The sequence below is a fragment of the Diceros bicornis genome, chromosome 14 (genome assembly GCF_020826845.1).
Source record: "Diceros bicornis minor isolate mBicDic1 chromosome 14, mDicBic1.mat.cur, whole genome shotgun sequence".
In the NCBI taxonomy this organism is placed as follows: domain Eukaryota; kingdom Metazoa; phylum Chordata; class Mammalia; order Perissodactyla; family Rhinocerotidae; genus Diceros; species Diceros bicornis.
The window spans coordinates 37,810,990-37,838,136 of NC_080753.1; the positions used below are offsets into that span (position 1 = coordinate 37,810,990).

The window sequence follows — 27,147 nt, forward strand, 5'->3', positions numbered from 1 at the left end:
TACAAACTTCCAGTTATAAAATAATTGTCAAGAAAATGTAATGTACAGCATGATAACTGTAGTTGGTAATTCTATGTTGCATATTTGAAAGTTGCTAAGAGAATAGATCTTAAAGTCCTCATCACAAGAAAAAAAAATTTTTGTAACTTTGTATGGTGTCAAATGGTAACTAGACTTCCTGTGGTGATTCTCCAGCAATATACACAAATATCGAATCATCATGTTGTATACCTGAAACTAATATAATCTTATGTCAATTATACCTCAATTTTAAAAAAAGAATGGCAAGATACTTCTGAAGAATGTTAAGGAGGAATCTCCTGCCCTACCACATACCAAGAGATATAATGAATATATAATGATTGACAGGATCGTATTAGTTCAGGAAAAGACAAATTGAGCAGTGGATCAGAATATAAGGCCCATAAACATATATGAGCATACTCACATGTACACACACATACATAGAAGTTTGATATATTCAAGAGGTATTATGTCATCACTGGGGAAAGAAAAAATATTTCAATAAATTAAGCTGAAATTTGGTTATGCATATGGAAAAACAAATTTGGATATCCACCCTCCACTGTACACATACATTAATTCCAGGTGTATTTAGGGTATAACTTTGAAACTTTTAGACAAAATACAGGTTAATATCTTTCTGACCTTGAATAGAGAAGGATTTCTTAAAAAATAGTGAAAAGATTCTTCCATGTTTAAATTTAGAACTTCTGATCAGCAAGAGATATATTTTTAAAAGTAAAATGCCAAGCAACAAACTGAGAGAAAATATTTGCAGGGCACATAAGCAACAGAGAATTAAAAGCAATTATAAACCCCACCTATAAATTAATAAGAAAAAAAGAGAAACAATGAAATAGAATAACTGTAGGAATCTACAAACAGATTTTTCATAGAAATAAAATTATACATAGTAGTAACTATATGAAGATATATTCAACTTACTAGTCATTAGGGAAATGAAAATCAAGGCCACAGCTACATAGCATTATCATCTTTCAGTTGGCAATAATTTAAAAGTCTGTAAGACCAAGTGTTGGAGACAAATGTAGATCTATGGAATAATTTATACATAGCTAGGGTAAGATAAGTTGATAGAATCACTTTGGGGAAAAATATCTTGTAACTTAGAAGTTTAATATTTACTTATTCCATAACCCAGCAATTACTCTCCTAGCTATACACCCAAACGACATTCTTGTATATGTGCCCCAAAATACATATACAAAATTGTTCATCATAACAACTTTCATATGAGCCAAACCTGTAATTAGCAAAAATGTCCATCCACAAGAGAATAGACAAAATAAGTGTAACATATTCACACGTGGAATATTATGCAGCAGTGGAAATAAATGAACCACAGCTACATAAAATATATTGGATAATCTGAGTAACAAAACATTCAGCGAAAAAAGAAAAGTCCCAAAAGCATATATAAAATATGATAACCTTTGTGGAAGTCAAAAACAACTAAACTTTAAAATACATGCTATTTAGGCTCACACATGTATGTGAGTGCGTTAATATATAAATTTTACTCTAATATAAGTGTGTGATGAACTCAAAGTTCAAGATCATGATTTACCTAGGGGTCAGGCAGGAAGAAGAGAGAGTGTAAAGGCATATAATAGGTAGCTCTAAGCTATAATAAGTTTCCAGTTCTTGCATTGGGTGGTAGGCTGAGAGGTGTTCTTGGTATTATTTTTAATTCATTGAAAACGGAACAAGGATGATATGGCTCATGAACCTAGAATTATGATTATTCCATACTTTTTTAAAATCAACTATTTTCTTTCCTGTAGACACAACACCTAGATAATATCTATATTTCTCCAACTCGATTGATATCTTACCCATTGAACAAACCAAATTTCAATTAAATGTGTTAACTTTATTGATATGATTTTAAATTATATTTTCAATCTTCAATAGTAAATTTAATATAATACATGAGTTCATCTCTGAAATTACTTCCATGGAAGAAATTAAAAAGAAAAGGAAAATACGAAACCTAAAGTCTTCAGGGAAATTTTCACAAAATTGTTTGGATAAGTCTCTGACCACAGTCAAAGACTTGTTAATCACCTCTGTGGGGCACCAGTCCCTAAGGTCTAAAACACATCAACCTAGTAGCCTTTAGAGTTGAATATAAATACTTTCTTGCCAGCTGGTAATGATTCTTGCTGTATACATAGACCAATATAGTGCTCTCTTTGCTTAATTAGACACAAATCTGCGTACTAATGTGTCTACAAGAGTGTACACTAAAAGACTACAAATATCCTATCAGAAATACATCTAACAAAACCTAATTCATTAACTCTTGCACCAATTCCACATCTGGTTTTTCTCTAACATCTTCATTAGATAAAGACTCCTATTGAATCTTGAAAATGTGATTTAAATGCAAATGTGATTGTGGTGTTAGTATAAGAAACTGATAGCTGATCCAATATTTCTTGGACTCAGTGAGTTGCCAAACAAGAATTTTTCCGAAGTATCACTGAAACGAAGGATCATCATAATGGGAACATAGAGACATTTGCACTACAGGAGAGCATGACAGCTGTGAATTCTTCCCTCAGGAAAACATAAATGTACTCTAATATTTTTGTCTTCTGGTAAGTATTCTCTGCTATCTACAACAGAGGAAGACACAGAATAGGAAACAGATACCATACATCTGAGATAGCATAGGCCTCAGTCTAAAATGAAAGCAAAACTGTGAGAGGTATAGGAGATATAAATAAATACCAATATAACTTGTGCCCTCTCAGGAATGAAGATTATAGCAAATTTCAACAAGAGGAGTTAGTGGATTTTGAAGTTACTGAATGTTCATTATACTAAATATCTTATATTTAATATATCATTTAATCCTCCTTACAACCATCGTACAAGGCAGCTACTACTAGAATATTTTACAGATGAGGAAACTGAGGCTTAAAGAAATTAATTAGCTTGCTCAAGTTCACACAGTGAGGGAGTGACCGAAATCTGCTCTAGTAAAATCACAGGTGGTCTAACTCTGGAGTCTGGGGTCTTAACTAGTTTTATATTGTCTTTTTCTTCTTTGACTTTGTATGGATACAGCAATATAGCCTCTTACTTTTCAATTAATAAAAGAATCATTTAATAGCTTCTCATTCTTTACACAATTTTAGACAACCACGAAATTTTATGCTTCTAATTTTCTCTCCACATCACTGTATAAATTCAAATTTAAATATGTTTCATTCATTTGTCTTAAATTTACCAAGGAAAGTAAAATGTAAAATTATGCTATGTTCCTAGAAACTGAACTCCATACCATGAAAAATGAGAAACTGAGTTTCCATCAAAATGTAGCATGCCTCTTTTTTATCATCTATTTCTTCAGTGTGTACTCTAAGTCTCATTTTTAATATCACATTCACTTTTAAACTAAAACCAAAATAATATTTAAAATTTGAGACCCAAGCCTTGAACCCATATGGAAAATGTTGAAAAGCATAAAATGAAAAGTTCTATATTTTTATTCACAACATTAAATTACATAAAGTGTAATTCTGGCTTGACAGCACTTCTAATAAGGCTACCTGGGGCCTTACGTGATCCAAAGCTTAAGCCAGTAATGTTTTTCACCTGCTAAATCTAGCTGACATATATTTTAGGAAATATATGTAGATCATAGATGTTCACTTTTCTCTTCAGTGGTGTAGCACACGTGGAGTCTTGTGTTCACTTTGGAACTCACTAATCTGAGCCATTTGATAAACCACAGTGTGTCCAATGGATAGCAACCAGAAAAGCACGGTAACTAAAGATCTCATGGTGTCGGGAACAGCGGACAACAATCTATGCGCTTAGTCTGGGAAGATAAATCAAGAGTATATTTGATAACAGATTTTAATATTTAAAGAGACTTAAAAGACATAAAAAGTTTTAATGAGCCAAACTAAACAATATTGTCTAGAGATGCACATTTGGGTAATTAAGCTTTAAAATACAAGAAGGGGATTACTATAAACATCAGGATAGTGGATACTTTGAGGAACACGGAAGGGTTATGATTGGGATGAGGCACAAAGAGAAGCTCCTTGGGTGCTTGGCAATGCTCTATTTCTTGACCTTGGTGTTAGTTACAAGAATAGTCACCTTAACTCACCAAGTTTTTACTTTTTTCTGTATCCATGTTTCATTTTATAATAAAACTGGTTTTTTAATAAGCGAAACCATGTTGAATTGATTTATACTGTGTTCTGTCCAGAATAAAGCTAAAGAGCCAGTGCCTGGATGTTACAAAGCAGCATCTTTGAGGTCAACGTAAGAGGTAAGTAAGAAGCATTGATTAAAGGAAAGAGGCTGCTTCATGTGCAACTGGCTCTCCTTTTACTGAAGTTACAAAGATAGAAGTTGTGTGAATATTCTGTGGAAGGATCCCCTATCCAGGCAGAAAACTGGATACATGGCTCCTGAGGTCCATTTCAACTCAAAAATTCTATAGCCTTTTAATTTTCAACACTATCCCAATTGTAACTGGTCAAAACAGCTGAGTGCATTCTGTAATCCAGGAATCTGGGTAGCTCAAGTCCTCTCCTGGCTCTGAGGTTCATCAGTTCAATATGTACATTGTGTTTATGAGTATTTTTGTGTATATAAGTATGTTTGTGCATTTTAAAAGTTACAGAAAAAGATTTTTAAGTAGTCCAGTTTATTTCTAAACCATCATGGTAAAATCACCAGTGTGCAAAATGAAGGAAGAAGGGGTAAAGAATAATGATGATTTCTGGGTAGGTGAATATAGTTTTAATTCTTAGAATTAAATATGAACCAAGCACAGTTCCAAATGCTTTCACAAATATTAACCCTCACAACCTCCCTTCAAGGGAGGAAGTGTTATTATCTTCACTTAACCTACAGAATCTGGCATACAAACAGGTTAAATAATTGCCCCAGGATACAGTGCTTTCAAGTGGCGAAGCTGAGATTAGATTCCAAGCACTCTGAGTCCAGAATCTATGCACTTAAGCACTATGGTTAATTTAGCTGACATCCTATTACGCAAAAACTGGACACTCATTCATTAAATGAAATTTCCATTTTGTATTGAGAAAAACTGCATCTCTACCTCATCCTACTTCCTGGTAATAATAGTTCCTTCTTCATGATTATAACATTATAATGTTCGAACTAAAATGCTTATAACAATGATATACTGTAAGTAATTTATATTTACCTTTTTTACTTTAACTGCAGCAAATAAGGTTATTATTCCTCAGCCCCAAAGACACTATAAATGTAAGGAACCCTAGGTCTGAAGTTCATGGTCAGAAATAATATGCACAAAAAATCTATAAAATAATTCAGTCATTCAAAATTCCTTCTATTTAATAACATGAGAAAGTATTCAAAAATAGTGAGATTGATGTAATTTTATCATTTACCTGTATTCTTTTGGAGTTGAAATGAGCGTAGTTTTACCTATACAGCTCCAAAATGAGAGGGTCCACTCATGTAATTGGTAAATTCCCTGGGGAAAAACAACTCACTGATTGTTTAATGAACTGCTTTTTGTTTGAATTGTCTGCCTTGTGAATTTTGCTGACTGGCCAAGTGAGTGAGAGCTAACTCAGATTGTTGCTATATGTATGTCGTAACCAATAGTTCTAGAATTAGTTCAATTTTTGACTCTGCAAGAATTCAATAGGGCTATCTAGATCATGTAATAGCAGTCATGAAAGGAATTCAAAGAAACATATGGCCTCTGTTCATGTAAATAAAAGTTAAAAATAAGATACATTACTTTTCTTGGCACCAAAAACACGTGCAAAAATGGGCAGTGTAGTGGAGAACACCAAAATTGATACAGGAACATGGTGAATGCAATGTTGAAGAGAAGGAAAAATATGAGAAGGATAAGGTTGGCAGTGATAGTGATTATGATTATGATTATGATTGTAATGGTTAGATGTAGACATTTGGAAGTGAATCTAGAAAGTGATTCCGCTCCCAAATGGTGGAGCTTATCCCAAGAAAATATGTCATTTAACTTGTTACCTCAAGCTCAACTCCTTTGATAAGAGAAAGATTTGTCATGATCATGTGATGCTTATATCATATGCTCAAGGAGGAACACTCCTCAAAATATAACCCACTCTTAAAATTATATAATTAATTTTTTGTATTTATTACTTAATCAAAATACATAGAACCATGGATGACATAGCATATGAAGACTTTTCAAAGATTTACAATTCAGTGTAATTGAATTTAACATTTTGTTTTTAGAACCACTCTGATTTTGATTAAGCATAAAGAGGCTTTGGGCACTGAACACAGGGGAAATGTTAAAAGAGATGATCCAAATGGGAGAAAGCGTATAAATAAGTGAGTTTGGAACACCCATGACAAACTCCAGAGATTTTTAGTTCTACCTAAGGATGATAGTATTTTTTGCTACACTGGTGTTGTCTCCTAGCCTTTCGTAAGAGGCAATGGAAACAAGCAATGGAAGTTCTGAAACAGATTTCATCCTTCTGGGGTTTTCTGATCAGCCTCAATTAGAACGCATCATCTCTGTGGTTGTCTTCATCTTCTATATTGTGACTCTGGTAGGAAACACAACCATCATTCTTGTATCTTACCTAGACACCCAGCTCCATACTCCCATGTATTTCTTCTTATCCAATTTGTCTTTTCTGGACATCTGTTATACAACCAGCATTATCCCCCAGATGCTGGTCAATCTATGGGGTCGAAAAAAGTCTATTACATATGAAGGGTGTGTGCTACAATTCTTCTGTGCCCTAGACTTGGGAGCCACAGAATGTCTTCTCTTGGCTGTGATGGCCTATGATCGCTATGCTGCTGTCTGTCAACCTCTTCACTACACAGTAATAATGCACCCTCAGCTTTGCCAGAAGATGGTGCTGGCTGCCTGGTTAGGTGGTCGAGGCAGTGCCTTAATTCTTTGCTCCTTGACTTTGAAGTTGCCAAGATGTGGGCACCGGGAGGTGGATAATTTTTTCTGTGAGATGCCAGCATTGATCAAGATGGCTTGTGTCTATTCAAAAGTCATTGAGATTGTTGTCTTTGCTCTTGGAGTGATATTTCTTCTAGTGCCTCTATCACTAATTGTCATCTCATATGGAGTTATCACTCAAGCTGTCGTGAGGATCAAGTCAGCAGCAAGGTGGCATAAGGTCCTCAATACATGTGGATCGCACCTCACAGTGGTAACCCTGTTCTACGGAACAATCATTTATATGTACATGAAGCCACAGAATAGCACATCCCAAGATGAAGGGAAGTTCCTTACTCTCTTTTACACAATTGTCACACCCAGCCTTAACCCTCTGATCTACACTTTAAGAAACAAAGAAGTCAGGAGCGCAGTAAAGAGAATACTGTGGATAGGAAAATGGTCAGCAAAGTCACGACTTAGATAGAAAAAATCAGGGTGTAAAGAGTTAAAGAAATAATATTGACCTTTACCAACAGATGATGAATCAATTCATTTATTCAAAGAGTATTTCTTGGATGTGTGCTAAATACCAAGAATTATACTAGGTACTGACTTTGTAAGTAAGTAGGAAGTAGAGAGATGATAATGAAATAGATAAATAAGAAATACAGATAGAAAAATAAAATGCAATCCATGTGTTTAAAAAGCCTCAAGACTAATCAGGGACTGCAGATAAAGAAATATATGATTATGAAATGTGGTTAAGTACAATAATAGAGCTATGTACAAAGTATTAAGGAAAAATTTCACATGGGCCTTTATTCTAACGTAGGATTATACTGGACACTGATTTTTTTTTCCAAGACCTAACATTTTTATGAGAAACAACACTCCCTTTCATTCATCTGATACTACCAGAGGAGCCTTTGTGGTGGAGACTAACTGCCCACCAATACTTACTGCACCTTCTGCCTCAAGTTCTAACTGGGCATTGGACCACTGTGCTGCAAATTACATTTCCTAGCCTGGCCTCCACCAACACAATGCCAGGGAAGTGATGTGTGAAACTTCTGGGTCATCTTCTCAAATACGAAGCCACTTGCTCTCTTCTTTCTCCTTCCTTCCCCTTCTCCCTGCCTGAAATGTGAATGTGGAGGGTACTTAGCTCTAACAAAAACCCTAAGAGGGAACGGAACAGTAAGATGGAAACAGAACCACTCCACCAGCTGAGCAATGCCTCCAGACTATTACAGGAGAAAAACCTTCTATATTATTTCATATTAATTAAGTCTCTGTATTTTGGGGTGTCTCTATTACAGTCGCTTAGCTTTTATCCTTACATGCTTTGATAAGGGGTTTAGGCTTTTTCCTGTAGGGTAGCGTGTTACTGGACCAGCAGCATCAGCATCACCTGACAACTTATTAGACATGCAAATTCTTGGGCCCCCGCTCAGACCTACTGAATCAACAGTCTGAGGATGGTCCCAGAAATCTGCTTTTTAGCAAGCACTACCTGTGATTACGCTAAAGTTTGAGAACCATTGTTGTAGAGAATAGGGAGACATTAAGTGTTTCTAAACAGAAAATTAACACAGTTTTATAAATATTATTAATTTTCTTCCTGATAGATATGTAAAAGAAGGTGGATACCGATATTTCAAGGCTTTTAGACAAGTAGTTTCCCAAAGTCCCAAACATCAGACTCCAGATTAGGGCCAGTCCATGAGACACTTTTTCACCAACCTGGAGAAATAAGCAAATAAGAAGTTTCACCTAAAGTTAAGCGAGTCAACATAAAAGATTATTCTTTATATAATACTATCTTCTTCACTTTGGTTTTATAATTTTCTTTCTGTTATTGAATTATGGTGGTGGTAGATGGTAATTTTTTGGAAAGTGGCTTCATGTTCTTAACAAAACAAAAATCAAGCAATTCTCATGTTTGCTCCCCATTTTTTTAACGCATTTTACTGGTAAATACATTCAAAATCTGGGGTCTCTATGCTGGAGAATAAACTACTCTACTTCTCTACTAGTCAGCCATTTCAGAGATTGGAAATTTTCTCTGCAAGTAAGATTCCTCACATTTACAGTGCCCTTGCTATATCATTTCAAAGGCAGAGTAAGCCACCATCTATCTGAAGTAATTGAACAGGAAGGATGGAGGCAGTAAGGGTATATTGTCTTCTCTCTCTGATCCTTAAACCCTGCATTTCCCAAGGATCTAGAGTAAATACATCATATCATTATTTTAAAGTTTTGATTCCTATTTGCAGGTAATTTTAAAATTGTCAATTGTTTAAACCTTGGTAAAAATGAATCTGAGGGAGGATGATGATATCAAAAGATAGGGAGAGGGGCCGGCCCGGTGGCGCAAGCGGTTAAGTGCGCGCGCTCCGCTGCGGCGGCCCGGGGTTCGCTGGTTCGGATCCCGGGCGCGCACCTACGCACTGCTTGGCAAGCCATGCTGTGGCGGCGTCCCATATAAAGTGGAGGAAGATGGACACAGATGTTAGCCCAGGGCCGTCTTCCTCAGCAAAAAAAGAGGAGGATTGGCGGATGTTAGCACAGGGCTGATCTCCTCACAAAAAAAAAAAAAAAAGATAGGGAGAGCATAAAGACAGTATAAATTTTATGGTATTGTAAAGACTATGAAAAAAGGAGAAAAGTATAGAAGGTGAAACTGTAGCCACTGGAAATGAGTGTCAACTTTTCTTTGTGAGAAAAGCTAATCCCAAATCTTGATAAACATTTGATTTATCACTTAAAAACCTCTTACTCAATCTTCTACATTCACTTGAAATCTTACTTCATCTGAAAAGTCCTTACAGATCTCATCAATCAGTCCTTTGTATTCCCTGCAAAATCTGACCATATATCTCTATGGCATTATCTCATTTTATTTATTTCTTTGTATGTGTTTGAGGAAAAGTCATTGGTGAGATGTTCAACAACATAGAACATCTAATTCATGTGTGATTTTGCTGTCTCAATTGGTTTCTGACATGAATTGCATATTCAATAAATATCTATACAATGATTAAATGAATGAATAGTTTTTTAATCAGTCTACATGAAAATGTTATTAATTCTGCAGAATATGGCAAATGTTCATTGGGTACTGAATACTGAGGCAACATTTTCAGGCTTTTGTTAACACTTAAGACCTATGTAACACCTGAGCTTTACTTTCACATGCAAAATATTATAGAATCTTCACAACATCCCTTGGAGGTACATATAAGTGTACATTTGGAAACTAGAAAAATAAGAGGAACAAAATAGAAAGTTGCTCATTATTTCATAACCCAAAAATAATGACTAATTTTTAAATTAATTTCTTTGTAATTTATTCACATCCATATTAAAGTTTGGGTTACAGTCAGTATTCTGCTTTATTTCTCCCAATGTATGCATTCACATCAGACATATCACTATCAAGGGGGTAAAAATTGACTCTTGGGGGCGTGGAAAAAATTACCACAATGTATGGTGGCCCTCAAAAGTCTATCAAAAGTGATTGACAGAGAGGGAGTTAGCCATTTCTGAATATTTTGGCAAAAAAAAAATCTAAAATCACCTCAAGCCTCACCCTCAACTCATAGAAAGTGACTCACAATCACATCAACAGCTGTCTGAGCCCCCAGCTTTATAACTCATCTGTATCTTTGTTTCCAAAGAGCTTTCTAACAGGTTTATGACTACAGCTTCACTGTTATAGAGTTCAAATTTCATCACCAGTGTATTCCTCCTGAGATATATTATCATGTAATCAAATGTTTGCTAATTATTTGTTGGCAAAGCTGTCAGGAAACAGGCTGGTGACTTCCGTGTGATGCAGAATATGGGAGGAACAATGGATCCCATGGTCATGAGTCCTTTGTAACATGTCCTTCATAGTAAAATGGATCCCGTGGTTTGAGATGTCAGTATGCCAGACAATGAAAGTTCTTGAGTGGTGGTGTTAGCTGAGGCATGAGAAACAGGGGATGCATGTTTGTTTATACAGGTATAGGTATTTTTGTACCTGGCATACGTATAAATCCCTATAAGGATGAGTCTCTGACCACTCCAAGGTAGAAAATGTCCAATGTGATCAACTTGCCATCAAATAGCAAGTTAATCTTTTCAAAAGATCAATACCATGTCAGGGCTCAGTATCAGTGATCATTATCCTGTCTGAGAAAATTAACAGTATGTCAAACCCTAGGGTTTGAAAGAAAGGGCACATAGAAAGAAAATATATATATACACTAAGTAGGGGTATGTATCAGTGTCCCAGGGCTGCTCTAAGAAGGTACCACAAACTAGATGGCTTAAACAGCAGAAGTTATTGTATCATAGTTATGCAGGATAGAATTCTGAGTTCAGGGCATCAGCAGGTTGGTTCCTGCTGAGGGCTGAGGGCTGAGGAAGAATCTGACCCATGCCTCTCTCCTAGCTACTGGTGTTTGTTGGCAGTCTTTGAAAGCTCAAAAACTCATAAAAGTATCACCCGATCTCAGCTTTCATTTTCACATGGTGTTCTCCCTGTCTGTGTATATGTCCAAATTTCCCCTTTCTATAAGTCCACCAGTCATATTGGATTAGGGGCCCACACTACTGATCTTAACTAATTACATCTGCATTGAGCCTATTTCCAAATAAGGTCATATTCTGAGGTACTGGGCGTCAGAACTTCAATATATGAATTTTAGGGAGACACAAGTCAATCCATAATGCAGACAATAATTAATATATAATAAAATGTGAGGTAGTCATAAATATTGTTAAGAAATATAAAATATTTTTGCACTCAACATAAGAGCACCCAAATATATAAAGCAAATGCTAACAGATGTGAAAAGATAAAAGAGAGCAATACAATAATAGCAAGGGACTTCAATATCCCACTTTCAACAATGGATAGATCGTCCAGACAGAAAATCAATAAGGAAATTAGACTTAAACCACATATTAAACCAGATGGACTTAACAGACATTTACAGAACATTCCATTCCAAAAGCAGCAGAACACACATTCTTCTCAAGCACACAAGGAACATTCTCCAGGAAAGACCATATTCTAGGCCACAAAAGAAGTCTTAATAAATTTAAGAAGACCTAATTCATATCAAGCATCTTTTCCAACTACAATGCTATGAAACTAGAAATCAGTTACAAGAAGAAAACTGGAAAATGCACAAAGTTAGATAGATTAAACAATATGATACTGAACAACAAATAGAGAAAAGAAGAAATTAAAAGAGAAATCAAAAAATAATGAGACAAATGAAAATGGAACTACAATATACCAAAACTTATGAGATGCAGCAAAAGCAGTTCTAGCAGGGAAGTTCAGAGCACTAAATGCCTACATAAAGAAAAAATGAAAGATCTAAATAAACAACCTAATGCAACACTTCAAGGAACTAGAAGAAGAATAACATCTTAGGCCAAAGTTACAAGAAGGAAGGAAATAGCAAAGATCACAGCAAAAATAAATAAAATAGAGACTAAAAGGAGAGTGAAAAGATCAATGAAACTAAGAACTGGTTTTTTGAAAAGATAAACAAAATAGACAAACCTCTAGCTAAACTAACCAATAAAAAAGAGGACTCAAATAAATAAAATAAATGAAAGAGGAGGCATCACAACTGATATCACATAAATATGAAGGATCATAAGAGACTACTGTGAACAATTATACACCAATAAATTAGACAACCTAAAAGAAATGGACAAGTTCCTAGAAACATACAACCTAACAAGACTGAATCATGAAGAAATAGAAAATCTGAACAAACTAATTACTAGTAAAGAATTGAATCAGTAATCAAAAATCTCCCAACAAACAAAAGTCCAGGACCACATGGCTTCACCAGTGAATTCTACCAAAATTGAGACATAATAATGATACTTCAAAATCTTCCAAAAAATTGATGAGCCAGGAACACACACAACTCATTTTAAGAGGCCAGCATTACCCTGATACTAAAACCAGACCAGGACACTACAAGAAAAGAAAACTACAAGCCAATATCCCTGAATATAAATGCAAAAATTCTCAGTAAAATATTAGCAAAATGAATTCAACAATACTTTAAAATAATCATACATCATGATCAGGTGGGATTTAGTCTAGGGATACAAGGATATTTTAACATCCACAAATCAAACAATGTGGTACACCTATTAATAAAATGAAGGATAAATAAAAATCAAATATTCATCTCAATAGATGCAGAAAAAGCACTTGACAAAATTCAACATTCATTCATGACAAAAAAAAATCTGAACGAAGTGGGGATAGAGGGAATGTACCTCAACATAATAAAGGACACATATGACAAACCCACAGCTAACATCATACTCAATAGTAAAAAGCTGAAAGCTTTTCTTCTAAGATCAGGAACAAGACAAGGATGCTCACACTCATTCTCACCACTTTTATTCAACATAGTATCAGAAGTCCCAGCCAGGGCGATTAAAAGGCAAGAAAAAGCAATAAAAGGCATCCAAAATTGAAAAGAAGTAAAAATGTCTCTATATGCAGATGACATGATATAATATATAGAAAACCCTAAAGACTCCACCAAAAAATGTTAGAACCACTAAAAGAATTCAGTAAAGTTGCAGGATACAAAATCAATATACAAAAATCCATTGTTTTTATACACTAATAACAAACTATCAAAAAGAAATTAAGAAAACAATCCCATTTACAATTGCATCAAAAAGCGTAAAATACTTAGGAATAAATTTAACCAAGGTGGTGAAAGACCTGTACACTGAGAACTATAAGACACTGATGAAAGAAATTGAAAAGACAAATAAATGGAAAGATATTCCGTGCTCAGGGATGGAAAATATTAATATTGTTAAAATGTCTATGTTACCCAAAGCAATCTACAGATTCAATGCAATCCCTATCAAAATTCCAACAGTATTTTTCACAGAAATAGAACAAACAATCTTAACATTTGTTTGGAACCACAAAAGACCTCAAGCCAAATCAACTTTAAAAAAGAACAAAGCTGGAGGCATCATACTTCTTGATTTCAAGCTATATTACAAAGCCATAGTAATCATAACAATATGAGGTTGGAACAAAAATAGATACATATATTAACGGAAAAAAATAGAGATCCCATAAATAAATCCACACATAAAGGGCAATTATTTTATGACAAAGAAAGCAAAACTATACACTGGGAAAAAGACAGTCTCTTCAATAAATGATGCCAGTAAAACAGGACAGCCACATACAAAACAATGAAACCATAACTCTATCTTAAAACTCTCACAATAATTACCTGAAAATGGATTAAAGACTTAAAAGTAAGATCTGAACCATAAAACTCATAGAAGAAAACACAGAGGAAAAGTTCCTTGACATTGGCCTTGAAAATGACTTTTTTGGCTATGACACCAAAAGCACAGTGAACAAAAACACAAATAAGAAAGTGGGACTACATTATACTGAAAAGCTTTGGCACAGCAAAAAAAAAAAATCAACAAAATGAAATGACAACATATGGAATGGCAGAAAATATTTGTAAACCATATATCTGATAAGAGGTTAATCTAAAATATATAAGAAACTCATACAACTCAATAGCAAAAGAACAAATAATCCAATTTAAAAATGGGCACAGGGCCTGAATAGACATTTTTCCAAAGAAGACACATAAATGGCCAAAATGTACATGAAAAGACCCTCAACATCACTACTCAATAGAGAAAAACAAATCAAAACCACAATGAGATATCACCTCACACATGTTAGAATGACTATTACCAAAAAGACAAGAAATAACAAGTGATGTCAGCATCACGGCGGACTGAGTTGTTTATTTTGTCTTGTCCCTCTAAATTACAACCAAACAGACATCCATTGACCAACAGAGGCGTCTGTACACAGCACAACAGGACACCTAAGAGATCCAGGCAGCTATACACCTGAAGGTGGGTAGACTGGACCCCCGGGAAGCAGTGGAACTAGGGGAGCAGCCCTCTCACCCTCGCCCAGCGGCAGCAATACAGGGCACAGATCCTCATGCAGCGGCCTGAGTGACTGTGAGGGATGGTGAGGCAGCCTGGCCCCAAGTGTGCAAACACCCAAGGAGTAGAGACAGTGGCTGGAGGTGGACCCATGTGCAAGCAAATGCCCTTGGGACAGTGGTGGCAGTCGGCAGTGGCCCCCCACATGTGCAAATGCCTGCAGAATTGTGGTGGCATGGTAGCAGCCTCGCTCCACAATGGTCTCTGGAGCTACAGCAGTGGCAGCAGCCTGACCCACACAAATGCAAGCAGTTAGGGCAGGAACACCCAGTCCACAGTGGCTGCCCTCAGACAACAAAATCCACCAGCAGCAAGGACTGCATACAAGTCCCCAGGTCACCGGGCCTCACCAGTGACAGTGACATCCATGAAGCCAGCACCACCTGGCAGCAGTGCAACCAGCACCCACATACAATTCCAGAGCAGCAGTGCAGGTGGTGCAGAGGACAACAGCACCTGAGCCTGCAGAGAGCCAATTGAGGAACACAATCTAGGCAACAAAAGTAACCAAAGCTATACCTAAATAAGGAAAGGTGACTACTACCACATGAACCAGTAGAGGATCAATTCATCAAACAACATGAGGAACTATATTAACACTCCAGAGCAAAAGGAAAATGACATGTCTCCAGAAACCAATCCTGAAGTCACAGAATTTACAATCTAAATGACAGATAATTCAAAATAGCTGTCATAAAGAAACTCAATGAGTTACAAGAAAACTCAGAAAGACAGTTCAATGAGCTCAGGAATAAAATTGATCAAGAGAAGAAATACTTCACCAAAGAGATTGAAGCTCTAAAAAAAAAAAAAAAAAAAAAAAAAAAACCAGACAGAAATTCTGGATAAGAAGAACACAATTAATGAGACAAAAAAATAATACAGAAAGTATTAAAAATAGAGTAGACCTTATGGAGGAGAGAATTAGTGAGCTTGAAGATAGAAACAATGAAATGATTCAGGTGGAGGAGGAGAGAGAACTAAGATTTTCAAATAATGAAGAAAGTCTATGAGAAATATCCCACACAATGAGGAAAAGTAACATAAGGATTATAGGTATGACCAAGGGAAAAAAGAGGAAGAAAGGAGCAGAGAGCTTGTTCAAAGAAATAATAGCTGAGAACGTCCCAAACCTGAGGAAAGAATTGGACATACAAGTACATAAAGCTAACAGGACGCCTAATTACATCAATCCAAAAAGACCCTCTCCAAGGCATTTAATATTAAAACAGGCAAATGTCAATGACAAAAAAAAATACATTAAGGGAAGCAAAGAGAAGAAAACCACCTACAAAGGAATACACATCAAGTTTTCAGCTGATTTCACAGCAGAAACCTTACAGGCTAAGAGAGGGAGGAATGATATATTCAAAATACTGAAAGGCAAATCTATTAGCCAAGAATACTCTATGTAGCAAAGTCATCTTTGAGATATGAAGGAGAAAAAAAAGCTTTCCCAGACAGACAAAAGCTAAGGGAGTTCATTGCCACTAGACCTGCCTTACAAGAAATGTTGAAAGGAACCCACCTACAAGAAAGAAAAAGGCAAATATTTACAAAGCTTGGAGCAAAGTTGTAGACAGAAGAAATCAGAAAATTGCAGCCCTCTATCAGAACAGGTTAGCAAACACTTAGTTGTAATATAAAGGCTAAGGTAAAGAAAGCATCAAAGATAGCAATTAACACTTCAATTTAGTCACAACTCACAACACATAAAAGAAAAATTTGTGACAACAAACACATAGAAGGGGAAGAAGAAAAGAATGGAACCCGCTTAGTCTAATGTAGATAAGAGGCTATCTGAAAAAGGACTATATCATCTACGAGACCTTAAATACAAACCTCATGGTAACCACAAAACCAAAAATCCAATGAGAATCACAAATCATAAAGACAAAACTGAGAAAAACATCACAGAAACCCATCAAACTGAAATGGCAGTCAGAAATACAAGGAAAAAGAAACAATGGAAATATAGAAAAACCAGAAAACAAAAGGTAAAATAGCAGTATTAAGCCCTCATATATCAAGAATCATTCTAAATGTAAATGGATTGAATTCACCAATCAAAACACACAGAGGGGAGAGAAGTCAAGATGGCAGCATAAGCAGACTCTGAACTCACCTCCTCCCACAGACACAGCCAATTTACAACTACTCATGGAAAAATTACCCCTGAGACAGAACTGAAAGCTGGATAAGAGGAACTCCTGCAACAAAGGACAATCCTAATTGAGGTAGAAGAGACAGAAACTCCCTTCTGGAGAGAAAAAACGCCACCTTCACAAGTTGCCAGCTTCATGGCCACCCAGGAGCAGCCCAAAGGTACGCAGCCCTCCCTGGAGGAGCAGTGCCCTGAGCCAGGGAGCACCCCCACTGTAGGCACTTTGTGGACCAAGCACAATCGAGACAAGTGGCATAATATCTGACTTTGCCTGCTACTAAAATATTGGGGAGTACTCCCAGAAAAGCTGGTTCACAAAGAAATTAAAACTGGCTCTTAAAGGGCCCATGCGCAAACTCACCTGTTTAAGAAAGCAACCGAATATCACCACAAAGAAAGGTACACAGTGCTTTGGTGAAAAGAGACTCACCTGATAGGCTCTGAGTGCATTGCAGTGAGAGGTGAGACCTCTCCAGGGACGGGGACATTGGCAGTGGCCATTGTTGTGGCCTGGTGTGGGCGTGCTGACACAGACACCATTGGAGTTCTCCCTGGGACCTGCTAGCCCAGGCTCTGCCCTACCCACTAGAGCACTGATTTAATCTGGCTCAGCCAGGGCAGGCAGCCCACCCTAGAGACTGGCCCCACTCAAACAAGCCCTCAGGCAACTTGTGGGCCTGCATAGATTGGTAACTGGATTCTCTGCAGCATGGCAACTGAGCCCACTTCAGTGGGGCAGGGTGTGCACAAGGAGTGGGTGGAGAGTGTGGGGCAGGGGTGGAGTGTGTGGGGCTCCCACTGTAGAGAGACTGGGTCCACTTTAGGAGGCCGGGGCATGCACATGGGGCAGGACTGTGTTGACTGTGTGTGTGGACCCATGGGCGGCGGGGCTTGTCAGCTGCAGAAGACTTGTGCTTCTCAAAGACCCACATAGGGGGTTTGCCCCACCTTCCAAAGCCTGAAACAATTGGGTGCTCCCATGCCTGAGGCCAGCCCCACCCAGCTACAATCCTCAGACAGCTGACAAGAAACCTAAAGGCTGGAGGCTTATAACAGTTGTAAGCCCCTGAGTCTAACGACCTGCCACGCTGGGGGCCTACTCACTTAATACAAAAACTGCAACAGGAATGTGCTATTAGACCTTGCAGCCAACTGTGCTAGGACTCCCCACATCCGATAAAGAGACTGAAGGGCCCACAACAACTACAAGCAGCTGAGCATTACAACACCTGTCCAGGACCATAACTCAGCCTCCCTGGGCGCCTACAGGGAGAGCAAACAGGCCACAACAGAAAGACACATGTAGCCCACATAGGGGTCACCCCTGGAACATTCAGAACTGAGGGAAGCACACTGCAGGCCTCCTAAGGCATCACTTATATAAGGTCACCTTTCCAAGAGCAGGAGATGTAGCTGACCTACCTTATACATAGACACAAGCACAGGGAAAGAGGCAAAATGAGGAGGCAAAGGAATACATTCCAAGTAAGGGAACAGGACAAAACCCCAGAAAAGGAACTAAGTGAAACAGAAATGAGCAACCTACCCGACAAGAGTTCAAACAAAGAGTGTTAAGGATGCTCACTGATCTGGGGAGAAGAATAGATGAACTCAGTGAGAATGTCAACAAAGAAATGGAAGATATAAAAAAGAACCAATCAGAAATGAAGAATACAATACTTGAAATGAAAAATTCAGTAGAGGAACTCAAAAGCAGAGTAGAGGATACAGAAGAACGGGTCTGCGAGCTGGACGAAAGACTATAAGAAATTACCCATGCTGAACAGGTAAAAGGGAAAAGAATTAAAAAGAGTGAGAACAGTCTAAGGGACACCTGGGACAACATCAAGCGCATTAACATCCGTGTTATAAGTGTCCCAGAAGGAGAAGAGCGAGACAAAGGGGCAGAGAATCTATTTCAAGAAATAATAGAGGAAAACTTCGTTAACCTAAGGAAGGAAACAGACATCCAGGTACAGGAAGCACAGAGAGCCCCAAACAAGATAAACCCAAAGAGGCCCACACCAAGACACATCATAATCAAAATGTCCAGAATTAAAGATAAAGAGAGAATCCTAAAAGCTGCAAGAGAAAGACAAGTTACATACAAAGGAAACCCCATAAGGCTATCAGCTGACTTCTCAGCAGAAACCTTACAGGCTAGAAGAGAGTGGCATGATATATTTAAAGTGCTAAAAGGAAAAATTTACAGCCAAGAATACTCTACCCAGCAAAGTTAGCATTCAAAATGGAAGAAGAGATCAAAAATGTCCCAGACAAGCAAAAATTAAAGGAGTTTGTCACCAAGAAACCAGTGCTACAAGAAATGCTAAAGGGACTGATGTAAGGGGAAAAGAGAAGACCACAAATAGGAAAAATTATCTATTTCCATGATAAGAGGGTAATGGATACAAATGCACAAAAAAGAAGTTAGATGTGACGTCAAAAACATAAAATGAGGGAGGAGGGGAGTTAAAGAGTAGAGCTTTCAGACAGAGGTCAAACTAAAGAGACCATCAATTCTGTATAGAAGGAGAAAGGAACAAAGAAGGACTACTAAAACACTGAGAAATAAAGTTAAAAAATGGCAGTAAGTACATATTAATCAATAGCTACTTTAAACGTCAATGGACTAAATGCTCCAATTAATAGGCATAGGGTGGCTGATTGGATAAAAAAAACAAGACCCAGGGGCCGGCCCGGTGGCGCAAGCGGTTAAGTGCGCGCGCTCCGCTGCGGCGGCCCGGGGTTCGCTGGTTCGGATCCCGGGCGCGCACCTACGCACTGCTTGGCAAGCCATGCTGTGGTGGCGTCCCATATAAAGTGGAGGAAGATGGGCACAGATGTTAGCCCAGGGCCGTCTTCCTCAGCAAAAAAAAGAGGAGGCTTGGCGGATGTTAGCACAGGGCTGATCTCCTCACAAAAAAAAAAAAAAAAACAAGACCCATATATATGCTGCATACAAGAGACACACTTCAGACCTAAAGAGACTCACAAACTGAAAGTGAAGGGATGGAAAAAGATACTCCATGCAAATGGCAATGAAAAGAAAGCTGGGGTAGCAGTACTCATATCAAAGTACTCATAAAATAGACTTTAAAACAAAAACCGTAAAAAGAGACAAAGAAAGGCATTACATAACAATCAAGGGAACAATCCAACAAGAGGATATAACACTTGTAAATATCTACGCACCCAATGTAGGTGCACCTAAATATATAAAGCAATTATTAACAGACATAAAAGAGAAAGAGACAGTAACACAATAATAGTAGGGGACTTTAACACTCCACTTACACCAACGGATAGATCATCCAAACAGAAGATTAATAAGGAAACATTGGCCTTAAATGACACACTAGAACAGATGGACCTAGTAGATATATACAGAGCATTCCATCCAAAAACCGAAGAATACATGTTCTTTTCAAATGCACATGGAACATTCTCCAGGATTGATCACATATTAGGCCACAAAACAAGTCTCCATAAATTTAAGAAGATTGAAATAATACCAAGTAGCTTTTCTGACCACAACTGTATGAAACTAGAAATCAACTATAGGAAGAAAATCAGAAAATCCACAAATACGTGGAGATTAAACAAAATGCAACTGAACAATGATTGGGTCAACAAAGAAATCAAAGAAGAAATCAAAAAATACCTGGAGACAAATGAAAATGAAAATACGACATGCCACAATTTATGGGATACAGCAAAAGCGGTTCTAAGAAGGAAGTTTATAGCAATACAGGCCTATCTCAACAAACAAGAAAAATCTCAAATAAACAATCTAACAATGCACCTAAAGGAACTGGAAAAAGAAGAACAAACAAAGCCCCAAATCAGTAGAAGAAGGGAAATAATAAAAATCAGAGCAGAAATAAATGAAATAGAGACCAAAAAAAAAAATAGAAAAAATTAATAAAACCAAGAGCTGGTTCTTTGAAAAGATAAACAAAATTGACAAACCTTTAGCTAGACTCACCAAGAAAAAAAGAGAGAAGGCACAAATAAGTAAAATTAGAAATGAAAGAGGAGAAATTACAACAGACACCTCAGAAATACAAAAGATTATAAGAGAATACTATGAAAAGCTATATGCCAACCAATTCAACAATCTGGAAGACATGGATAAATTCTTAGAATCATACAACCTTCCAAAACTGGATCAAGAAGAAGTAGAGAATTTGAATAGACCAATCACCAGTAAGGAGATCGAAACAGTAATCAAAAAAACCTCCACAAAAATAAAAGTCCAGGACCAGACGGCTTCCCTGGTGAATTCTACCAAACATTCAAAGAAGACTTAATACTTACCCTTCTCAAACTCTTCCAAAAAATTGACAAGGGGAGGAAGCTCCCTAACTCATTGAAGCTGACATTACCCTGATACGAAAACCAGACAAGGACAACACAAAAAAAAGAAAATTACAGGCCAATATCACTGATGAACATCGATGCAAAAATCCTCAACAAAATACTAGCAAATCGCATACAACAATACGTTAAAAAGATTATACACCATGATCAAGTAGGATTTATTCCAGGGATGCAGGGATGGTTTAACATTCGCAAATCAATCAACGTGATACACCACATTAAGAAAATGAAGAATAAAAATCACATGATCATCTCAATAGATGCAGAGAAAGCATTTGACAAGATACAGCATACATTTATGATAAAAACTCTGAATAAAATGGGTACAGAAGGAAAGTACCTCAACATAATAAAGACCATATATGACAAACCCACAGCTATTATCATCCTCAATGGTGAAAAACTGAAACCTATCCCTCTAAGAACAGGAACCAGACAAGGATGCCCACTCTCACCACTCCTATTTAACATAGTACTGGAAGTCCTAGCCAGAGCAATCAGGCAAGAGAAAGAAATAAAAGGAATCCAAATTGGAAAGGAAGAAGTGAAATTGTCACTATTTCCAGATGACATGATTTTATATATAGAAAACCCTAAAGAATCCACCAGAAAACTTTTAGAAGTAATAAATGAATATGGTAAAGTTGCAGGATACAAAATCAACATACAAAAGTCAGTTGCATTTCTATACACTAACAACGAAGTAGCAGAAAGAGAAATTAAGAATACCATCCCATTTACAATTGCAACAAAAAGAATAAAATACCTAGGAATAAACTTAACCAAAGAGGTGAAAGAGCTGTACACAGAAAACTATAAAACATTGCTGAAGGAAATTGAAGAAGACACAAAGAAATGGAAAGATATTCTGTGCTCTTGGATTGGAAGAATTAACATAGTTAAGATGTCCATACTTCCTAAAGCCATCTATAGATTCAATGCAATCCCTATCAAAGTTCCAACAACATTTTTCACAGAAATAGAACAAAGAATCCTAAAATTTATATGGAACAACAAAAGACCCCAAATAGCTAAAGGAATCCTGAGAAAAAAGAACAAAGCTGGAGGTATCACACTCTCTGATTTCAAAATATACTACAAAGCTATAGTAACCAAAACAGCATGGTACTGTCACAAAAACAGACACACAGATCAATGGAATAGAATCAAAAGCCCAGAAATAAACCCACACATCTATGGACAGCTAATCTTTGACAAAGGAGCCAAGAGCATACAATGGAGAAAAGAAAGTCTCTTCAACAAATGGTACTGGGAAAACTGAATAGCCACACGCAAAAAAATTAAAGTAGACCCTTACCTTACACCATACACAAAAATTAACTCCAAATGGATTAAAGACTTGAACGTAAGACCTGAAACTATGAAACTTCTAGAAAACATAGGCAGTACGCTCTTCGACACTGGTCTTAGCAACATATTTTCAAGCACCATGTCTGACTGGGCAAGAGAAACAATAGAAAAAAATAAACAAATGGGACTACATCAAACTGAAAAACTTCTGCACAGCAAAGGAAACCATCAACAAAATGAAAAGACAACCTAACAATTGGGAGAAGATATTTGCAAACCATACATCTGATAAGGGCTTAATCTCCAAAATATATAAAGAACTCATGCATCTCAACAACAAGAAAACTACCAACCCAATTAAAAAATGGGCAAAAGACCTGAACAGACATTTCTCCAAAGAAGATATACAGATAGCCAACAGACACATGAAAAGATGTTCAAAATCATTAACTATCAGGGAAATGCAAATCAAAACTACAATGAGATATCACCTCACGCCCGTCAGAATGGCTATAATTAACAAGACAGGAAACAACATGTGTTGGAGAGGATGTGGAGAGCAGGGAACTCTCACACACTGCTGGTGTGACTGCAAACTGGTGCTGCCACTATGGAAAACAGTATGGAGATTCCTCAAAAAATCAAGGATAGAACTACCATATGATCCAGCTATTCCTCTGCTGGGTATTTATCCAAAGAACTTGAAAACACCAATGCATAAAGATACATGCACCCCTGTGTTCACTGCAGTGTTATTCACAATAGCCAAGACTTGGAGGCAACCTAAGTGCCCATCAAGGGACGAATGGATCAAGAAGATGTGGTATATATACACAATGGAATACTACTCAGCCATAAGAAACGATGAAATCCAGCCATTTGTGACAACATGGATGGACGTTGAGGGTATCATGCAAAGTGAAATAAGTCAGAGGGAGAAGGTCAAATACCGTATGATTTCCTTCATTAAGTAGTAGATAATAACAACAATAAACAAACACATAGAGACAGATATTGGATTGGTGGTTACCAGAGGGGAAGGGGGGAGGGAGAAGGGGGAAAGGGATAATTCGGCACATGTGTGTGGTGATGGCTTGTAATTAGTATTTGGGTGGTGATTATGATGTAATCTATGCAGAAATAGAAGTATAATGATGTACACCTGAAATTTATACAATGTTATAAACCAATGTTACTGCAATAAACAAAAAATTTAAAAAATAAAAATAAAAAAAAATAAAGGTGAAATCAGTAACACAATAGGAAAAAGATGCATGTCTTTTTACCATGAAGATGTTTTATACCATATTTCCCAATAACTAAATAGTCTGTTGTGAAAATATGGCAAAATGCAGAAGCAAACGCAAACACCCTATGTAACCCTTATTGTAGTTTTTTGGACATAGGCCCCCGCACCTTGGAAAAGACTTCTTGACAATCCTACCTAAAGTAGCACATCTACCATCTCATCCTCTCCCAACCTCATCACTCTTCCCTTGCTTTATTTCCACATACACATACATATTTGTTTATTTTCTCTCTCTTCCACTACACTATATAAGCTCCCTGAGGGCAGGAAATTTGATCACCACGTCCAGAGAGAGCTTTGGAGTGAAGGAGGGTAGGGACAGAGCTGTGAAGCCTAGAACAGCTGAGAACAGGGAGTCCAATCTCCATACCAACTTTAAAGAATGGGCTGTGGATCATCCTATGGAAAACACTGATGATCTACAAACATGTTCTATAAAGGGCCAAATAGTAAATACTGATAGCTTTGCAGGCCACAGTCTCTATCTACTCAATTCTGCTGTTGTAGCACGAAAGTAATACATAAACAAATGAGCATGGCTGTGTTACAATAAAATTTATAGACACCGAAATTAGAAATGTTATAATTTTCATATGTCACAAAATATAATTATTTTCATTGTTTTTCAACCATTTAAAAATGTAAAAACCATTCTCAGTTTGAGGGCCATCAAAAACAGGTGGTGGGTCCCATTAAGCCTGCAGGCCATACTTTGCTGACCTCTGCCCTAGGGAATAAGGTGGCCAGTCTCCAGAGCCACAGCAGGGTGGGGTTGCTTCAGGAACAGCTTTCAGTCACTTGGAGGACAGCCCAATATTCACTCAGGTCTATTTTTTAAAATATTCATGTGTATAACATCTAAAAATCAGTTCTTGGTACCATCCTTTGGAAGACATGCTCTAGCTCATTTTCTATTGGCCTGTCAGAACTCTCTTCATAAGCAGAAGGAAGACTGCTACTTCCTCACCCCTCTTTTGTAGCACCCAAGAAAAAGGGATGACATTTTCAGGTTAGATGACTATGGGCCAATGTTGGATAACTGGTGAATCCAAGGCTGATGCCAAAATTTTGTCACATGCCAAGCTCTGCCTTTCCTAAACACCAGATGGAACCTAGATGTAGGAATGTCATGAAAAAGGAAGAAAAAAAGGATTATTCACACATTAAAATTCAAATCTCAGGAAAGATATGAAGGAGCAATCTCACTGGACTGCACAGAAAAGGAAAACCCAAATCTCGTTCCATTTTAGACAAAGACAGAGGATTCATATAGACTTTCCTACAAAAGCACGCAACTACAAAGACTGTATCAACATAGTCAGTAACAAAGAGATCAAGGAAGAATCTCAATTGAGGAGCTTTGCCACTACCTCCTTTAGCCCTTAGGAAAACCACATTTTTCATTGTTTCTCTCCCCTGGCCAGTAGAGGCACTGCCTCCTCTTACCCATCCTTCTCCATCCAGAGCTCGCTCTCCAGATCCCATCACTCCTACAACCTCTTCTATGCTAGGTGAAGCATGTACCCACATCCAGTCCTGTCTCTCTCCGGGTAGGACATCCAGGTCCTGCTCCTCAGGACAGGCCTCCTCAAGGGAGCCAAATCCATGTGAACACCCAGCAAAAAGAACAGCCTTCTCTGGAGAGACTGACATTTTGAGCCAAGGGGCAGGAGCTGCTCTGCATTTTTTGTCCATTGGTGATATAGCTTTAGAAACCAGTAAAGTTCAGAGGCTCTGCTCTGCATTTCAGGTATCCGCCTGCAAGAAAAAGGCAGGAGAAAAGAGACAGAGAGAAAAGAAGCCATGAATGGGAGCAGTACCACATCAACAATTAAAAATCACAAAGTAGGGGCCAGCCTAGTGGCCTGGTGGTTAACTTCACACGCTCCACTTCAGCAGCCCAGGAGTCACGGGTTCAGGTCCCCCGGGTGGACCTACATACCACTCATCAAGCCAGGCTGTGGCAGCGACCCACATATGAAGTAGAGGAAGACTAGCACAGATGTTAGCTCAGGAACAATCTTCCTCAAGCAAAAAGAGAAAGATTGGCAAAGATGTTAGCTCAGGGCCAATCTTCCTCACCAAAAAAAAAAAAGAAAACAAATCACAAAAGAACCTAGCAGCTGTAAGGGAAAAGAAATTGGCAGAGAGGAGGAAAATTAAAGCTGTGATCAGAATTTTAGGATTACCAAGCACAGTCTAGTGTGGTGGTGAAGAGCACAGATGCTGACACCAGATCTCTTGGGTCTCCTATCCTCAACTTACCAGCTTTGCCACCATGGACAAGTTTACTATCCTCTCTAGGCTTCACATTGCCTATCTAAAAAATTGGGATAGTGATAGTGCTTACCTCATTGGGTTGTTTCAAAATTAAGTGAGTTAAGAATACACATACATAAAGCACTTAGAACGAGGCCTGACCCAGAATAAGCGCTATATTCAGGTGTCTGCCAAATAAAATTTTAATATTAAAGGATGAGGAGCTTAGGCTCTTCTCCTAAAGAAGAAGGAGCAAGGGGAGGAGAGAAACATAGGCTAGAAGACGTAAAGAAAAAGATGCTTGGGTAGGCGAGACCTCCTACACCCACCCCACCCCCGCCCCGCCCCAGAAGGCCTGCAAGGTGCTCCCGCCAGGACTTCGCACACGGCTCACAGACCTGCCCCCCAGCCTCATCTTCGCCCCCGTCCTCGCAAGTCCTGCCTTCCCGGCGGTGGCGCGGAAAGAGCCCGAAAGCCCTCCCAGGTGAGGTTGAAGAAACCCCACCCGCGGCTCAGAGCCCTGAAGTGTAGACTGTGCCATTCCATTCCGCGGTCTCCATGGTACGCGCAGCTCACCCTTCTAGGACCAGAGGAGGACTCTTCTCTTTGGTCCAGCGCTGCACGCCCTGAGAAGCTGGACGGTCGAGTCACTGCTTGCCAGGTTGGGACTGTTGCCACGTTTTCAGAACCGATTAGCTTGAATAT

At 37.9% G+C, this 27,147-nt stretch overlaps 1 protein-coding gene across 1 annotated transcript; it reads left to right on the forward strand.

The window, feature by feature from the left end:
- Positions 1-6,503: 6,503 nt before the first annotated feature.
- Positions 6,504-7,457, forward strand: LOC131413337 (putative olfactory receptor 2W6). Its single transcript, XM_058553893.1, has one exon. It carries the CDS (start codon positions 6,504-6,506, stop codon positions 7,455-7,457), a length of 954 nt encoding a protein of 317 aa, XP_058409876.1.
- The last annotated feature ends 19,690 nt before the right edge of the window (positions 7,458-27,147 follow it).